At 33.8% G+C, this 15,857-nt stretch overlaps 1 protein-coding gene across 2 annotated transcripts; it reads right to left on the bottom strand.

The window, feature by feature from the left end:
* Positions 1–4,470: 4,470 nt before the first annotated feature.
* Positions 4,471–15,674, bottom strand: LOC137830294 (uncharacterized). 2 transcript variants are annotated; one of them, XM_068637554.2, is made up of 20 exons: positions 15,144–15,674; positions 14,447–15,018; positions 11,178–14,024; positions 10,713–11,090; positions 9,867–9,957; positions 8,493–9,783; positions 8,335–8,414; positions 8,057–8,141; positions 7,894–7,985; positions 7,756–7,824; positions 7,586–7,622; positions 7,424–7,506; positions 6,697–7,167; positions 6,413–6,449; positions 6,274–6,331; positions 5,980–6,122; positions 5,771–5,836; positions 5,542–5,656; positions 5,414–5,452; positions 4,471–4,950 (listed from the first exon to the last, which is right to left on the bottom strand). In XM_068637554.2, the coding sequence occupies exons 2-20, from the start codon at positions 14,853–14,855 to the stop codon at positions 4,712–4,714; spliced, it is 6,630 nt and encodes a 2,209-aa protein (XP_068493655.2). In that variant the 5' UTR covers positions 14,856–15,018; positions 15,144–15,674; the 3' UTR covers positions 4,471–4,711. The 2 variants fall into 2 exon arrangements, with proteins under 2 accessions (XP_068493655.2, XP_068493656.2); XM_068637555.2 differs by lacking the exons at positions 4,471–4,950; positions 5,414–5,452; positions 5,542–5,656; ... (2 more) ...; positions 6,274–6,331; positions 6,413–6,449 and having other exon boundaries at positions 7,096–7,234.
* Between the last annotated feature and the right edge of the window lie 183 nt (positions 15,675–15,857).

The raw sequence follows: 15,857 nt of genomic DNA on the forward strand, positions 1-15,857 counted from the left end.
TATTTAATTTAATCAAATAGTAACTAATTATTTTGGTATCTAAAATTATTTGTTATTTAATGATTTTTGTAGTGATTAATTTCTTATATATTATAATAAATGTCTTACCTTTATATGTTCTAAAAATATCATATACTCTCTAACAAACAAAGTAAAATGTTTTTTCTTTAACATATTTTTCAAAATGACTAGTCTAGACGAACAAACACTATCAAGAAAAATTATGTTTTCTTAAGCTTAAACGAACCTATTACCTAATGTATCATCCTCTAAGTTTCGTAAAAAATATAATTTAATCACTAAAAAGTATTGTAAAATCATTTTCAATTATTTATTTTTGAAAAGACTAAGAAATAAAACAACTAGATAAATGAAAAAGAATATGTTTTTTTTCCGTTAGATAATAATCTACAAGTCTAAATCAGAGAGTTTTATCAAAGATACGTGAGATTTTGATGATAAAAATAATAACACAAATTTGTTTAGTGTGTAAAAAATCGAATAATAAAAAACAAATTTTGTCTAAAGGTAAACTAGAAAAAAAAAAAAAGTAAAGTGAAGTATATGAAGATTATATACAAGTTGAAGAAGTGTTAAACACAAATATACCAAACATCAACCAAATTCTATACATTCATAAATACAAAAAAATATCTACCTTCAAAAATAGTTGAATGAGACTTCTTAAAGATGATTTTGACAAAGCATACTAATCTTTTGAATTTGTATACTCACTGTACTATTTCAAAAAATACAAAAAAAAAATGTAAAATAAAAGTTTTCATTCACCATGTGCACAAATTCAAACATTAGAAAAATAGCCGACAATAAAGCAAAACATACAAGTTAAAGTAGATGTTTTTATAATCTTTATAAATTGAAGTGAAATTATGAAAGAAAAAAAATGATTAGGTAAGACACCATTATATTTAAAAATGATTATAAATTGCATAGATTTTTTTCTCAAACTTTCCTAACATTATATTTTTTTATACTACTAACCAGTAAGAAACCATTTTTAGTGTGAAATTTAGGATGTTTGTTATTAAAGTCAACAAACATACATAAAAGTTAGTTTTTAATTTTATACATGTTAAGTTTTATTTTAATTAAAATCTAAAAAATAAATGTTTTTACATGAAAAACTATTATAACTAAAATCCATGGTATACACATAAGATTATATAAATTTATTACAATGAACAATTTATATTATTTGTATTATTAATAAGTTTTTTTGAAATTCAATTTAAGATGAAGATAAAACCAGGTAGATTAAGAGCAACAGACAATTATAAATAAATAGAACAATATTTTAAATGGTTAAGAATAATTTTTTTTGTTAATTGCAAAGACAGTGTGCCAAATGCACATAAAAAAGAAAAAAAATGTATATGTATTAAAAAAAGTGAAAGAATTAAGTGTGTACTATGCCAAAACAACACTCATAATTGTTTTTAGTTAAAATTTAGACATATTTTATAATAGTTAATGTGTATCACATTAAAAATCCTCAAAAAATTGTGAATCAATTGCCCCTCCAATCATGTAGAGGATATGTCATGGAATAGATTACTAAGAATCTACTTAGGACTTAAAGGAATATCTTCTAATACTTTATTTTTTCTAATTATTCATTGGGTAATGAGAAACAATATGTATTTTTTACACACTTAAAGTTTAAGTTAATATTCATTAAAAGTTATATAATTACATAAAATTCACTTTTAATAATTTTTAAATTATAAAAAGTATGTTGAAGAGAGAAATAAATGAAGAGATTTTTTTGAAAAAATATCATGCCAGATCCTTAAGCAAGGTCCACCCTTCTTATCCATAAAGACCATGTTACTAAAAGAATGAATCTTTAAATATTATTTATTAGAAATATAATTTGGTAAAACATTTATTATTAAATTAAAATCTATAATTAATAATGATAATATTAAGAAGTAAATTTTAAATTAAACTCATAAAATATATGAAATATTATAATACAAACATTCATCAAACTGAATTTTAAATGACTCTACACCATATTAAAAAAGTATAATTTAATTCTATAAAATTAATTTTGAAAATAATATTCAAATTCACTTAAAAGATAATAAAATATTTTAATTTTTAATTAATGTGTGATCTTCGATAAATATTATAAATTTTAGTTAAAAACATAATAATAAAAACATTATGAACATTGCTGTCCTTAACAAATATTTCTTCAGAACCAACAAAATCTATGATTTCACTAATCTGGGATTGTGAGTTGAAATATCCTCAAAACCTAAAGTAAAGAATAATACTAAATTGATTACAATATAAAAATTGATACATGTGTGATCATTACGTATGTAAATATCTTTCATATTAAAGTATTATTTTTAAAAAGAAGAAACGGGGTTGGTTCATGTATCTGAGCCTGAAGCTGTCATGGGTGTGATTATTTTTTTCATTACTCACTCTTTAATATTATTTAAAGTCAAATGTGGAATTCATAATAAATAAAATAAAAGAAAAGTAAGATGAGACGGAAGCCACCGGTATGCGACGGTAACCACGATGTTTGATTGGAAATGATGAGTGATGCAATGACAAATGAGGGACAAGTCGGCGAATCCCAAATCAACCAAAATATTTAATATTTTATAATATTACAATTTCAAAGTATTAATTTTTCTGAAAATATTTGTTTTTCTTAAGTGCGAGTTTTTTTAGAGACATTTTAATATTTATATACAATATTTTGTATTTTAAAATTTTAATCTAGAAGTACGTAGAATAATCATAAGTTTTTTAGTTTTTTTAATAATTAAAAAACTGTAAATTTATATTTTATTAATATGAAAATTTTAATCTTTTTAGTTCTTCAAAATTATAAATGTGCTATTATTATCATGGAAGAAGTTAACACCCTTATGTTGATTTTGATTTTCAGAACAAAATATGTTTTTTTGTCTTTATAAAATTGTAAATAATTTTTTTCGTTCATCTAGAACTTTTGGTATATTTGAAGTGCTCCAAAATTATAGTTGTGTTATGTCTATTGAAGTCTGTTAAAAGGATTTAATATTTAATTAAGGATTTGGTTTATTTATTTTTTGTCAAACTTGTTTTATACTTTCAATTTAATAAATTAAATTCTCAAACTTTTACATGTGATTTTAGTATTTTTCTATACTTAAATGTAATATTTAGGGATTGTTTTATACCATCGTAAAGTTAATAAAAAAAAAACTAATTTATATAATGTGATTCTAGTATTTCTTTATCCGTTATTTTTTTTTCAGCAAAAGTATTTCTATATTTAAAATTAACATTTAATAACGGTTTTTACAGTTGCAAATTGGATGCAAGGATTGTATTTTCAAAGTTGGAAGATTGAATTTATCAATTTGAAAATAAAATCAGATTTTGCCTTTAATGTCGTTAGAAATGTTAATTTTGGAGGACTAAAAGCACTAAAAATTTGGAAGAGGCAAATAAAAGATTTGTAATTTTAGAAAAATGGAAAACATATTTTATATCTTTTTGTGAATGATCACATGTTTTTACTATCATTCAAAGGCATTTTGTTTCTAGACTAAAGAAGTTAAACAAAATAACTTCACTTATTCACGTTTTATTTTAACCGACCCTTCATTCTCCTGATTCTTGAAGAAGTTTTGGGCTTGGACTTTGGCCCAAAATTGAAAACCCAGTCCAACTCATGGAGTGGAAAAAAAAATCAAAATATTTGGAGGGAAGAAATATTTATGAATTAGTGGCAAAGGCGGCATAAAGATTTAATTTGCGCTCATTCCCACCCGCGCCGCACCCTCTCTTTCACATTATCTTCTCTGCCTCAACCCTATTGATGTTCCTTTTCTTTGAATCGATGTAGTTCGCGCCAAACAACTCTCAAGGTACGCTTTCTTGTTCAGAACCTCTAATCTATGATAATCGCTTCCTTCTTCGAAACCTTCACTCCATGTAAATTCACTGTTCCTCACTTCAAAATTTTACTCTGTTAAGTTACTGTTCCTTATTACAATGTTTAAGGCGAAATTTGTTTTGTATGCAATGTTCGCGTCGATTATTGTGTGCATGTTTTTGGATGAAGTGATTGAACATTACTATTTATTTAGGCCATGAAATTGTTTGAAGACAATTTTCTGTTGCCAGTTTTTGAGTTAAGAGTTGTTTTCGTTGCTAATAGGAATCATGATTTTCATTTTACTCTTTGCTATGCTGTCTTAGAGTTTTCAATCATAATTTCCAGCTAGTCGGAAAATATCGTCGTAAATATTACTGAGTTTTAATTGTACTTTGTATTACTTTGACTACCTTCACTTGGTGAAATAAGAATTTGTCGTTATTGTTACATGATGATAGAACTTAAATTATAATCAGATTAAGTGTGCGCGCAGCGCTGGTGAAGAGAGGGGAATTACATTCAAATCTAGAATATTCGTAAGTGTATGTAAGCAGTAGTTGGGGTAAAAAGTACTTTGCTGTTTCGCAAGTAGCCTCACTTCATCTCATATAGCATTACATGGCTCACAACACTTCACGTATTTTTTTTTTGGAAACAAGAAACTAGAGCTAAGTGCTACCAATAGTACATTATTAGGGGTCCTAATCTGGAAAAACCGCTCAGTCTGTGAGCAAAAAAGAAAGAAAAGCTAAATAAAATAATGACTTCGTCATTTTATACATGCTACTGGCCAACCCACTATGGGATGAGTAATACTGATTTGTCTGCAGTTTCTTCCCCTCTCTTAAAAGTGTTACTGTTAGAAATCAATTCCGGCTGTTCTATATTTGATTTCAATCCTCGTGATTTTGCCGAACTAGACTCCTTTTCTGTCTTCTCTTTGGTCTTAGCCAACTTGCTAGCCGGGAAATGTAGTCTAGCCATCAGAGGACGGGGTGCTCGTGTTTCCCTGTCAAATCCCCGCACGCAGACATAACCTGCAAAACATTTTCAGATAGGTTCTGTTATATGTATACCTGCTTTTCTATTCAGTTATGACATGGTTCTCTCAATTAGAATAGAATGGTTCGTAATAATTTATTTCCTTTTTTTCTCTAATTAACAATATGCTTCCATATGTTATATTAATACCAATTTTGAATGCTGATGCTCGTCCAAATAGACTTTTAGTAACACTTTCAATTTCTTGAAGTGTGAGCATATACATAATGCTTACATGCTTGCAAAATTAACCTAAAAGCTATAGATGATGTAAGGTGGTCTGTTATGGTGGCATCCATAGTGTTTTTAACAAATGAAGTGGTAGAAGTGCGTTTATTTAGTCCTTCGATCCTGTAGTCTATAAAGTTTAAATTAGTGATGTTAATCACACCAATAAGAACTAGCTAAAGTAGGATATTCAATTAACAAAGCAGGATTACATTCAGAATTAAATCATACCTCTCCAAAAGCATTGTTGAATTTCTTGAGTTGTTAAACCTGATTGGCAGAAATCATATATTCAACTTCATTGTTTGATGTATAGTCATTAAATCGTAATATATTACTATGAATTCTAAAGTCTTTACCTTTAAATATTGTTGGCACGGAGGTTCCAAAATATACTGTTCGTCTATTTAGGTTCCAGATCCAACTTCGGGGCACACTAATTGGGTTAAGACTGGACTCATGGTCAGAAAATACCTGTTTCAAATTATACGATTTAGTACTAGCTTATATTTCAATAAATAAGTACAAGAGGAAAATAGAGTTAGCAATCCAAAAATTGCACATTCCAAAAATTACACGTTTTTTTACCTCATTGACTTGGAAATAGGTGCCATTTAGTGGAAAACTTCCCCGCATAGCTGTTCGACATGGTATCTGTTCATATTTATCATGAACTAAAGTCAGTCTATTATCATGCTTGAATTCTATGCATATGTATTCCCTCCCCAGCCCTAAATAATGCATACGAATTATTATGCTAATATGGTTAAAATAATGATTTTGATAAGCATTAGTACCAGGAGTGTCCCTCTAACTATCTGTGAATTAGATTCTCTGAAACTGTTGCATGAAAAACATTCCTTCTCATGACAGAGTTGGCCATATTCTTCTTGGGAGCTACATTTGCTTTCTGGTGGCTGTATAGAATTTGCTGTTTCACCTGATGTAATAGTTTATTTGAGAAAATGAGTTAGGAAACGCCAGAAATCTGAAAGAAAACATGTATTTTAAAATTTGGAGCAGACAAATGCTAGCAGAGCATCTAAATTCATCTGAAAGGAGGCAAGGTAGTGAAATTGCTATTTGTCTACCTGGAGTCCATATAGCAAGAAGGTATTTGCCTGGATCATCAGGCTCTCGTGTGTCCCACTGTAATGCATAATAGTTAATAAAAGATGGGACATGCAGGACAAAACATAGCTTTGATTAACAGATGCAACAATAACTAACCCCTTGCAGAAGAGGATGAGTATCTGGGAGTTCATAACTGTAAAAGTAAACACAATCAGTATATATTGTTAGAATTGACTGCTGTAGCAGGGTTGTTGTGATGCATGCTAAACTCTAGATCTATTATATGCAAGATACTTATTTCCCATCATATAATATTGCTGGATTATAATTCTGGACATGTAATTACTGATTGCTGGTCTTGCATTTGAGGTAATTATTATGCAATTTCGTCTGTGCATTCAATGTGATGCAATTGGAGATGAGTTTGTTATTTTACTTACACACAGTGCTCTGTTCGTAAACGGCTCACATTCTTTAGCTTGGGCATAGGAATTGAAGCAGCTTCTGGATTCAAAGCAATCAATGCCTTTGACATTTCACCTTCTTGAAGTTCCATCTTTTGTTGCATGTAATTTTGTAAATTCAGAGTGAACTCTTCTATGTTAAGCTTGATTGTAGGAATTTCACATGAATCCTCATAGAAAGCATCCTCTATATCAGTTTGTGATACTAGGGAGCATTCTGGTTCTGGAGTTGTTGGCTCTTCAATGATAGGGTGACAAATATTTATTTCAGACTTTGATTCCAATGGCTTGCTCACTTCGGTTAGCTGAATTTCTTCTTGGGTTGTGTTCTCTGGGGGAGGCAAGTGCAACTGACTGATGATTTTAGATGGATTCTGGTTAATCACACGATTTGCAGCTGTGCTAACTATACTCTTCTGCTCTGGTCCAGGCAGTGCAAGCCTTGCACTGCATACAATATTGTTTATTTGTAATTGATCTATCATAACTTGCAATGCATGGATATTACTGGGTTCTGTGCGTCATTGAGATAATTTCTAACTGTTATTTAAGTAAATATTTCTTAATTAAACAATTGTAAAAAGGATAGAATGCAAAGGTACTTTCATTTAATGAGTTAGTCTGTATATTGCTACATATAATACTTCCAGTGCCTTCTAGAGTACTAAAGCTTGTAAAGATTTTTAGTATTACATATACATACCTTGCAAATGCACTTGCAAAATGTCTACATTCTCCTCTCATTGGGCATGCATTACAATTTGGTTTGCTTTTTGTACAAAAGACCTGCATTCATTGTAGTTTTCGTCTTTATCATAATGGATTTTGGTATGTACGGTGAGTCTCTTGAGAAAATGCAATATACCTTTCCAAATGTAATCATCTGGTAATGTAGCTCATATCTGCAATATATTGCAAAATAACATACAATAAGCAAAAACGAAGAATCAATATCTATGCCCTTGCTAAACTTGCAGGAACAGAAAATGTATTTGTATATTATTTTGCTACAGTAATTTGAAATAAAATCTTTACAGTGTTTTTTGATCTAGCTTGCACAGTCGAGGCCAGAGGTATTTTTGTATTGATTCCAACACTGGGTACCTACATAAGGCAATGATGTTAGTTTTCTTATCAACAGAACTAGCGTGTCATCATTTATGTAGTACTCACAATTCTAGGAGATGCAACTGTAGTGATTCAGGCAGTGGCTGCAGAGGGACCCACCCCAGTCGTACTGCTATACGTCCAACATTTGTGTCTACCTGTTATATGCCAATAATTTATCAGATTTATTTCATATTCCTGTAATTGCACAATACTTCTTTCAACTTACCGGGAAGGCAAGGTGGTGCAGTGTTAAAAGCCGCACACACTCCACACTTTTCAATCCCAATCCTTTTACACTGAGCAAGTATTCTCTGTATGTATAAATCAATTTTATTATGATTATATTGCCTTACAGGAAAAAAGTAACATCACTTGTGTGTGTTTTACTAGTGAATTGAGAGAGTTCTGGATGTTGGTTTCTCCAACCAGAGTCAGGAAATGCTCACACTTTATTGTGTGAGAAATAGTACTTCATTAGGTAGTTTAATTAACCACTGGACTTACTTTGCTTTGTCAGGTGGAACGTCTCTCAGCCATTCAAGGTCAATGCTTCCATGTTCATCAACCAGTCGATTCAGGAAACTCTGCATAGTGTAAGCAGCATTCATAGGTTGTCTGTCTCAAGAAAGTTATAAGTAGGATTTCGAGGGATTTGTTTCTACCTGAATACGTTCTGCAAGCCTGTTGTTCATACCCCGTTCTTTGATGGTATTGGCAATTTCACCGACATCTACACATCTCACAGCTTCCCAATCCAAAGAATCCATGGTGTTTTCTGTCTTCTCTCTTTTCCCAGCCTTAGCTTGTGCTTCTATTCTTAAAATATCCCAGTTAAAATCATCCTTTTTATCTTTTCCTTGTTCCTTGCTCTTTACTTTTATTGGGGCAGAACTTATCTCATTGGTTCCATTCCTTGTCGCACTTTTGTGCTTGCCAAGATCTGATCCCCTTTCTTTCTGCATAATATCTTGAGTTTGTCCAGGGCTGTTGAAATTGAAAAAGCTTTGCTGCTGGTGATTGCTTTGTTCCTGATGGACTTGAGACTCGATAGTTTGAGAAAGAGTAATTGCAACTTCGCCAGCAGGTTCTGTTGTTTGAAAACTAGATCTGTTCTTGTCATTTTCATTATTTTTCTTTAAGAAGTCATGTGTTGATGATTTGGTTTTGAAAGGATCAAAGCAGTCATGGGACACGTTGATGGATGCTTCTGAAGAGCCTTGAGTAACACTTGATTTTTGCAAGCTTTCTATTGGATTGTCATGCTCCATACATAAAGGTTGATCATATGCATCTCTGAAGTTCTCATTTGATTTGCTTTTATGATTGTTATCTTCATAAAACTTGGTTGAACTAACCATTTCGAGGAGTTTACTGAAAGAAGTGTTACTATCAAAATGATTGTACTTTGCTGTGTTGGACAGAACTTCTACTTCTGAGTTGCTATCAGAGCATGATCCTATTTTCTCAGGATTTTGATCATTTGAAAAATCTCCAGAAATTTGAGATGAAATGACAGAGCCTTGGGATGAAACTATGTCAATTAACTCTTTCCTATCACCATCATAACATGATTTTTCTTCTCTTTCCTCAATTGTGGAACAACATAGTCTACTCTCCATTGGACTACAGTGTTCCTTAATATTTTGTTGAGATGATACTGACAATCTGGAGTTTGATTCATCTGACAAGCTAATTACACTGCTGGTAGTTCCACAGGAATCATTGCTGTTGATGGCTTCTTTTTCTCCAGAATGCTCAACTATATCTACTGTCAAAGAACTCTGGTCATAAACAGATTGATTCAATAATTTTACGTTCCATTCAGTGCCCTCATCTGGTTCAACTACATGCACTTGTGGTTCTTCTACCAGCCTTGTGTCTTCTGCCTGTTGTGCTTTGCACATGCTGCCTGAATTTTTGGGAAATCGAGCAGCAAGAGACATAAATGCAGAGCTGCCAACAGAGAATAGAAAATGTTACTGTGGCCTGACATCAAATTTATAAATTTACCAAAATTAAGCTTGAAGAGCTTATACCTGGAAAGATGGTCAGAGACATTCTGGGTGAGGAAAACTCCAACCACTGAATCCACAACTGATCCTTTCCATCGAGAAAATCGTCTGTCTCCTGTTGATTATGATACATATTAGTGTATGAAGAAACTCTTATAATATGAAGTTGTTGATTGTTCATGGTCTGTAGAGATTTTCTGCATAGTCTTCTTTCAAGATAAAATTGCAATTATTTTATTTCCTTCAAAGCTGTAACATCTTGAGAGTGTGGTTTCATTACGCTATTTCATTAAGTGCTATATATCTTAGTCAAATTAGATCAAGTCATTGAGATTTATGTATACTACACTTGAACAAATATTTCAGATATTTATTTCACATTGCACTATAATGAAACAGCAGGTACTGTCTTTGATCATTTGTTACATATAAGAGATGTTGAATATAAGAATAAATGAGATATGGTTGCTATTATACCTGTCTTACTTTTACAACTTTCTTTCCTTTAATCAATTCCTGGAAAACCCCCAGTATATGATCACCAAAGTTTAGGTACTTTAAATTTTTTAATCAGAGATAAACTCATCCATCATTCTTTTTATATTATCACTGACCTAGGTAGTTCACATATAATCATTTCTTAACTCATGGTTGTGGTGGTCTGGGATGACTGTTCTTGTTATAGTTGTTGGAGGTAGGGTTTACCATCCTAATCACATTCATGAGAAGTAGGTAGACAGATAATGTTTACTATTTTAAGATGTTGTTTTGTCTTGCATCTTCGTTTTCTCATTTCTTTCACTTCATTGATCACATGTAAGTTTGTGCCTTGCTAGGAGTTTCAAAGGTGAATAATGTCAAACATGATACCTTGTACAAGATGCATTCGTGCAATAAATGAGTCTGCTCGTCCTCGGAACACATTTCGCTCTTCTTCCCACCATTTGGCCTTGTCTTCATCTGTTCCGTCAATTCCAGGACTGTTTATATCAAGCAACAAAAGCTTCCACACTCTATCAGTCTCATCATCAAGGTCAACCTTTGGTCGTAGATGCTGTTTCTTTATCTGAAAGGGCACAATGGCTCCATCTACACGGAGAAGGCTGTTTTTCTGTTTATACAGAACAAGTGCATTCTGCTCATGAATTGAGAGGTCTCTGGCTTCTGTGTCTATGTTTAGTCGTCTAAACTGCAATGCTAATGCATCAACATAGTTCATGGTTTTCCACAGTACTTCTGAAGCAACATCTGCAGTGCAAAAAATTTCATGGTGGAATTATTTGTCCTTTCCGATGTATAATGTTATTAACGCAAAAATAAGGATTCAGTTCAAACCTGATGACTTCCCCACTGCCATAGAGTAATTTCCCAAAGTAAAATTATGGTGCTGTAGCATCCCGTTTGTGCTAGAATGTGCTGAACTGGATAGGACCTTTTTCTTTCTATTCCGCTTCTTTTTTGGAAGTGTTGTAGGTGTCTCGGCGACTAAAGCACCAGTGCATGTTTGAGGTCTTTTTGCATCCCCACATGTTTCTCTGCCAGAGATCTCTACTTGTTTTGTAGTATAATTTGGTTCAGTATCACAGTTCCTAATTCTGGTTGGAGAACCAGAATCACAATTAGAGGTTTTAGACCTTTCTGCCATCCTTTTCAAAGACAAGATAAACTCGTCAAATGTTGGAGTATCATCAATGAATTTTTCAGTAAATTCACTAATGACTGGGACTCCTATTGTATTATATCCAGATCCATAAATACAGCAGCTAGAGCTTGATGCATAAGGATGTCCTAGAGCATCTTCCTGAGGGTATGTCTGTTGGAGTTCTTTTGTTGCAGTCACAGATGTGATGTCTGTGGCAGAAGTTTTCTCCTTTTCAGTTCTCATTTTCTTCTGTACGTTTGGAAACTGAGGGCAAAAGCTAGCCTGGTATGATGACAATTCATTATAGTGTGCACCAGTCAGATTCATGTTGCTGTCATCTGCATGACTAAAGCTACCAGAACATTTCCTCTTTGTACCAACCATTTGTAACCTTATGGTTGAACTTTGACTATTACAGATATTTCCATCCTGAGTAGTTGCCTGACCTTTGTTTTTGTTCCCTACAGAGTTGGCATTCAGCTTTTCCCCAAGGTGGGTGTATTTTAAAATAGCCGAACTAGGGTCTTGTGTTCTCTCAGACGATGGAATGCAATTAGTTGAAGTTGCATTCATCCAAGTGTCTTGATTATAGGTGAGACCTACTTTTGTTTCATCTAACGCCATATTTTCCTTTCCAAAGGGCGAATCTAAATTTTTTATAGAGTTTTTCCATGACATATTGTTAGATTTATGTATCACTGTTTCAGTCAGATTCAATTCTTTTTTCCTCACATTCTTCCTCTTGCTGGTCAGGTTTTCTTTTGTCTTTGTCCCAGGGAGATTGATTTTTGAGGATGGACCTGGGGCTTGTGCGTCCTTAGGTGGTGTCATGTCTTCATTTAATGTCTGCTTTGTGGAAGTGTTAAAATCATAAGCAAGGCTTACATTCATTTCACTGCCTGGATGTCCGCTTAGATTCTCTTTGACTGCATAACTTTTTTCTCTTGCTCTTTCATCAAAATTTATGGACTGTGTGCATGATGTTTGGGCAGATGCAGACATCTTTTCTCTGGTCAATTCTCCTGGTACTTCTATTGGAGGAGCAGATGTCTTCACTCCTTTCTTTCTCACATACTTCCTCTTAGCAGTTGGGTTTTCCTCTGGCTTTGTCCCAGATCTTTTTTTTCTTGAAGATGTATTGGCTTGTGTTTCTTCTGGTAATGACATGTAACTGTATGGTGTCAGCTTCATGGCAGTGTTTAGATCATACGCAAAGCCTACATTAGTATCCTGCATGACTAGACCAATTTCACTGCCTGGAATGACAATAGGATTCTCTTGGATTGCATGACTTTGATCTCTTGTTCTCAAATAAAATTTTACAGACCCTGCATATGACATTTGGGCTGACTCAGGCACATTTTCTGTAGTCATTTCTCCAGTCACTTCTGTTGGAGAAGTCTCATTCACCTTTTTCCTTCTTGTATTCTTCTTGACAGCTGAGTTTTCTTCTGGTTCTGTCACGGAGCCTTTTCTTCCTGAAGATGTATTTAGGGCACTTGAGTCTTCTGCTAATGACATGCAATCGTTTGATGGCTGCATAATGGAAGTGTTAAGATAGTTTTGTAGGCCTGCATTCATTTCCTGACTGACTACACCAATCTCACTACCAGGATGTACTGTTGCATTCTCTTTGACTGCACAACTTTGATCTCTTGCCCTGCCATCAAAATTTATGGACTCTGTACATGGCATTTGGGTATATTGGGGCATCTCTTTAGTCATTTCGGCTGCAGGAGCTGAAGTCACGTTCACTCCTTTCCTTTTCACATACTTCCTCTTGGGAGCTGGCTTTTCCTCTGGCTTTGTTCCCCAGCCTTTTCTTCCCAAAGGAAATATATTCAGGGCTTGTGTGTCTTCTGGTAGTGATGTGTAACTGTTTGACGCCTGCTTCACAGAAGTGTCTAGATCGTCTGCAAGGCCTACATTCACACCATTTCCTTTTCCCAATAGTGCAATTGTGTTTTCTATGGCAGCAGAACTTTCATCTCTAGTTCCCATGTCAAAATTTATGGCTCTTTTACAAGACATTTTGGCAGTTCCAGACATTTCTTTTGTCAATTCTCTAGTCACTTCCATTGGAGGAATAGAAGTCTTGCTCAGGGCATTCTTTCTCACATATTTCCTCTTCACAGTTGGGTTTTCTTTTGATTTAACAGGCTTTGGGGTAACAGGCTTCGGAGTTCTTTTGGGTTTGCCTTCTTTGATGACCTTGGGACGGTGCTTTCTTCTCCTCGGTTTTTGTTGTGGTGTTTTATTAAGATCGGTATCAAGATTGCTTCCCATATCTTGGTTTTGATTCTCTTTGAATGGTGAAGAAATAGCACCAAATTCAATGGCAGGGTCACAGAGTTCTTTGCTGCTCGGCAGGACATTACTGTCAAGCTTACTGGCATGGCCAGTTCTCTCTTCCCCTCCTGGATCATTTTCTTCCATATTGATTTGCATTGATGCTATTTGTCTGTTTTCTTTGTTGGCATTGTCAAGTGTAAATGGGGTATCCTGTGAAGTTGTGTTGCTACAGCAAGCAATGTATGTTTCTGTCCCAAAAGAGAGTATGCAAAGTGTAAGAGCAATGTGATCCTAGATAGATCAAGTAATAAAAGGAAATTAAAGCAGAAACTTATAAGAAAATGGTGGGTGTTATGCTTGCTGTGCAGGTTTTATGAACGTTACAAGGCAAACATAGTTTCAAGGAGAAAAGTGCATGCAATCAACTTCGCATTCATACTCTCCTCATTTCAATACTAAAATGGACTTTAATATAGTATGCGTAACATCCCAGTCTAATTTACCGGCTATACCCTCACTCTAGCTGTGGCTCATTTTTTTATTGCTCTACGTCATCATCAGTGTTCGGCTTGGTACGATCATTATTGGTGCACCGTTCCAGAGAGACATGGAGGGAAAATCTTATAAAGCTATCACACGAAGAGTAGCAAGAACAAAAAATAGGACTTACCCTGAGGGTCTCGCATATTGTCAAGGATGACTGAAGGAACAAATGGATTTTTCAATCCTTCATTATTCCCTTGTGTCACACTAGAGTTCCTCGATTCAGCCTCAACTGCGAACAAATGTTCACAAAACCCGAGTTTGCTGAAGCTGGAGGCAGCATCCGAAGCTGTATGTTCACAAGTTTTGCCACAGTCACCTGCGACGTTTGACCCAACATCCGACCTACACAATTTCTCTTGGCCAATTAAAAATTCAACACATGCAACTGCTCCATTTGCATGATAACCCATTTGGTTAATCTCCCCAGGTGTGTAGATCGGCACTGGTTTTAGAGGAACAGGCTTAATAGGAGTGGCAGGGACCAAAGGAACCTCAACTTCTGGCTCCTTTCTACCCATCTCCCCAACCTCCATTCACTTCTCTTCAATGAAAAACGTCAAGGAAAAGATAAAAGAATTAAATTGCTGCCTGGGACTATCTCAGGGTGCTCTCAGAAGCTCAGTTTCCCCATAAAGGTCACAACTTTATTCAATCACGATCTTTTCCTCACTAGAAGGAGCACTTCTACGGTTGAACCTAATTAAAAAGTATATAGAATGTGAAATAAATGTAATAAATTCGTGAAACTGAATAACAAAATCAGAGATACAGTTTCCAGTTGATGCAATAAAGCAACATTGACAAAGGTAGGTTTGTAATACCTTGTCGGCGAGTAATCGGTGGGTGATGAAGCATGTGACTACTAGGTAATTGCAGAAGGGATCGAATAATTTATTTCTGCCCAATTATTTCAAAAAAAATCCAAAACTTCTAGACTATGGAAAACCACAAAGCAGAAGCAAAATACTGGCTTGTTGATTATTCTCTTTGGAATCTCCGTTTCTGGCTCTGCATGACCGCAGTTTCTTCCATGCGGCAAACCAAAAGGAAATTAAAACAAGTTCATGGGGAAGTTAGTTACACAGAGTCAATGCTGGAGATCTAGATATCTCATGTATGTGAGGGTAAGTGCTAAGTTGTGAGTTCTGACGGAGTGAGCAGGGAGAGAGAGAAGGAACACAAAATTCTATATGGCTCAATGTGCATTCCGAGCTAGGTTAATTTCACTTCTATCTTGCACTCGGTTGAAGAAATCAACATTTAAAGGAAATGGAATAAATATATTTTAATTTTCACTTTCATATTTATCTCCTTCATCATTCATAAAGTGAAAGAAGATGATCAACTAGGGCGAATAAAGAATAATGTTATTCATATATAAATGTTTGATGCATCAACTTTATTTTAAAATTTAATCTCAATATACCTTTTTTATATAAATACTATTCATTTGAAAATATTTTTACAAAAAAATCGCATTTTAAAACTTAAGCATCATATATTCTTAAGAGAAAAATAATATATTGAAATAAAAC

This window comes from Phaseolus vulgaris, chromosome 7, assembly GCF_051622355.1.
Source record: "Phaseolus vulgaris cultivar YP4 chromosome 7, ASM5162235v1, whole genome shotgun sequence".
NCBI lineage: Eukaryota > Viridiplantae > Streptophyta > Magnoliopsida > Fabales > Fabaceae > Phaseolus > Phaseolus vulgaris.

Bases quoted from the DNA above. Each gene is read 5' to 3' on its own strand.
- LOC137830294 (XM_068637554.2), bottom strand. From the start codon at position 14,855: ATGGAGGTTGGGGAGATGGGTAGAAAGGAGCCAGAAGTTGAGGTTCCT. The intron at 8,142-8,334 runs GTAAGTCCAGTG...TTATACATACAG, and splicing joins GTTCCACCTGACAAAGCAAA to AGAATACTTGCTCAGTGTAA. The intron at 5,837-5,979 runs GTACTAATGCTT...AAATATGAACAG, and splicing joins TAGTTAGAGGGACACTCCTG to ATACCATGTCGAACAGCTAT.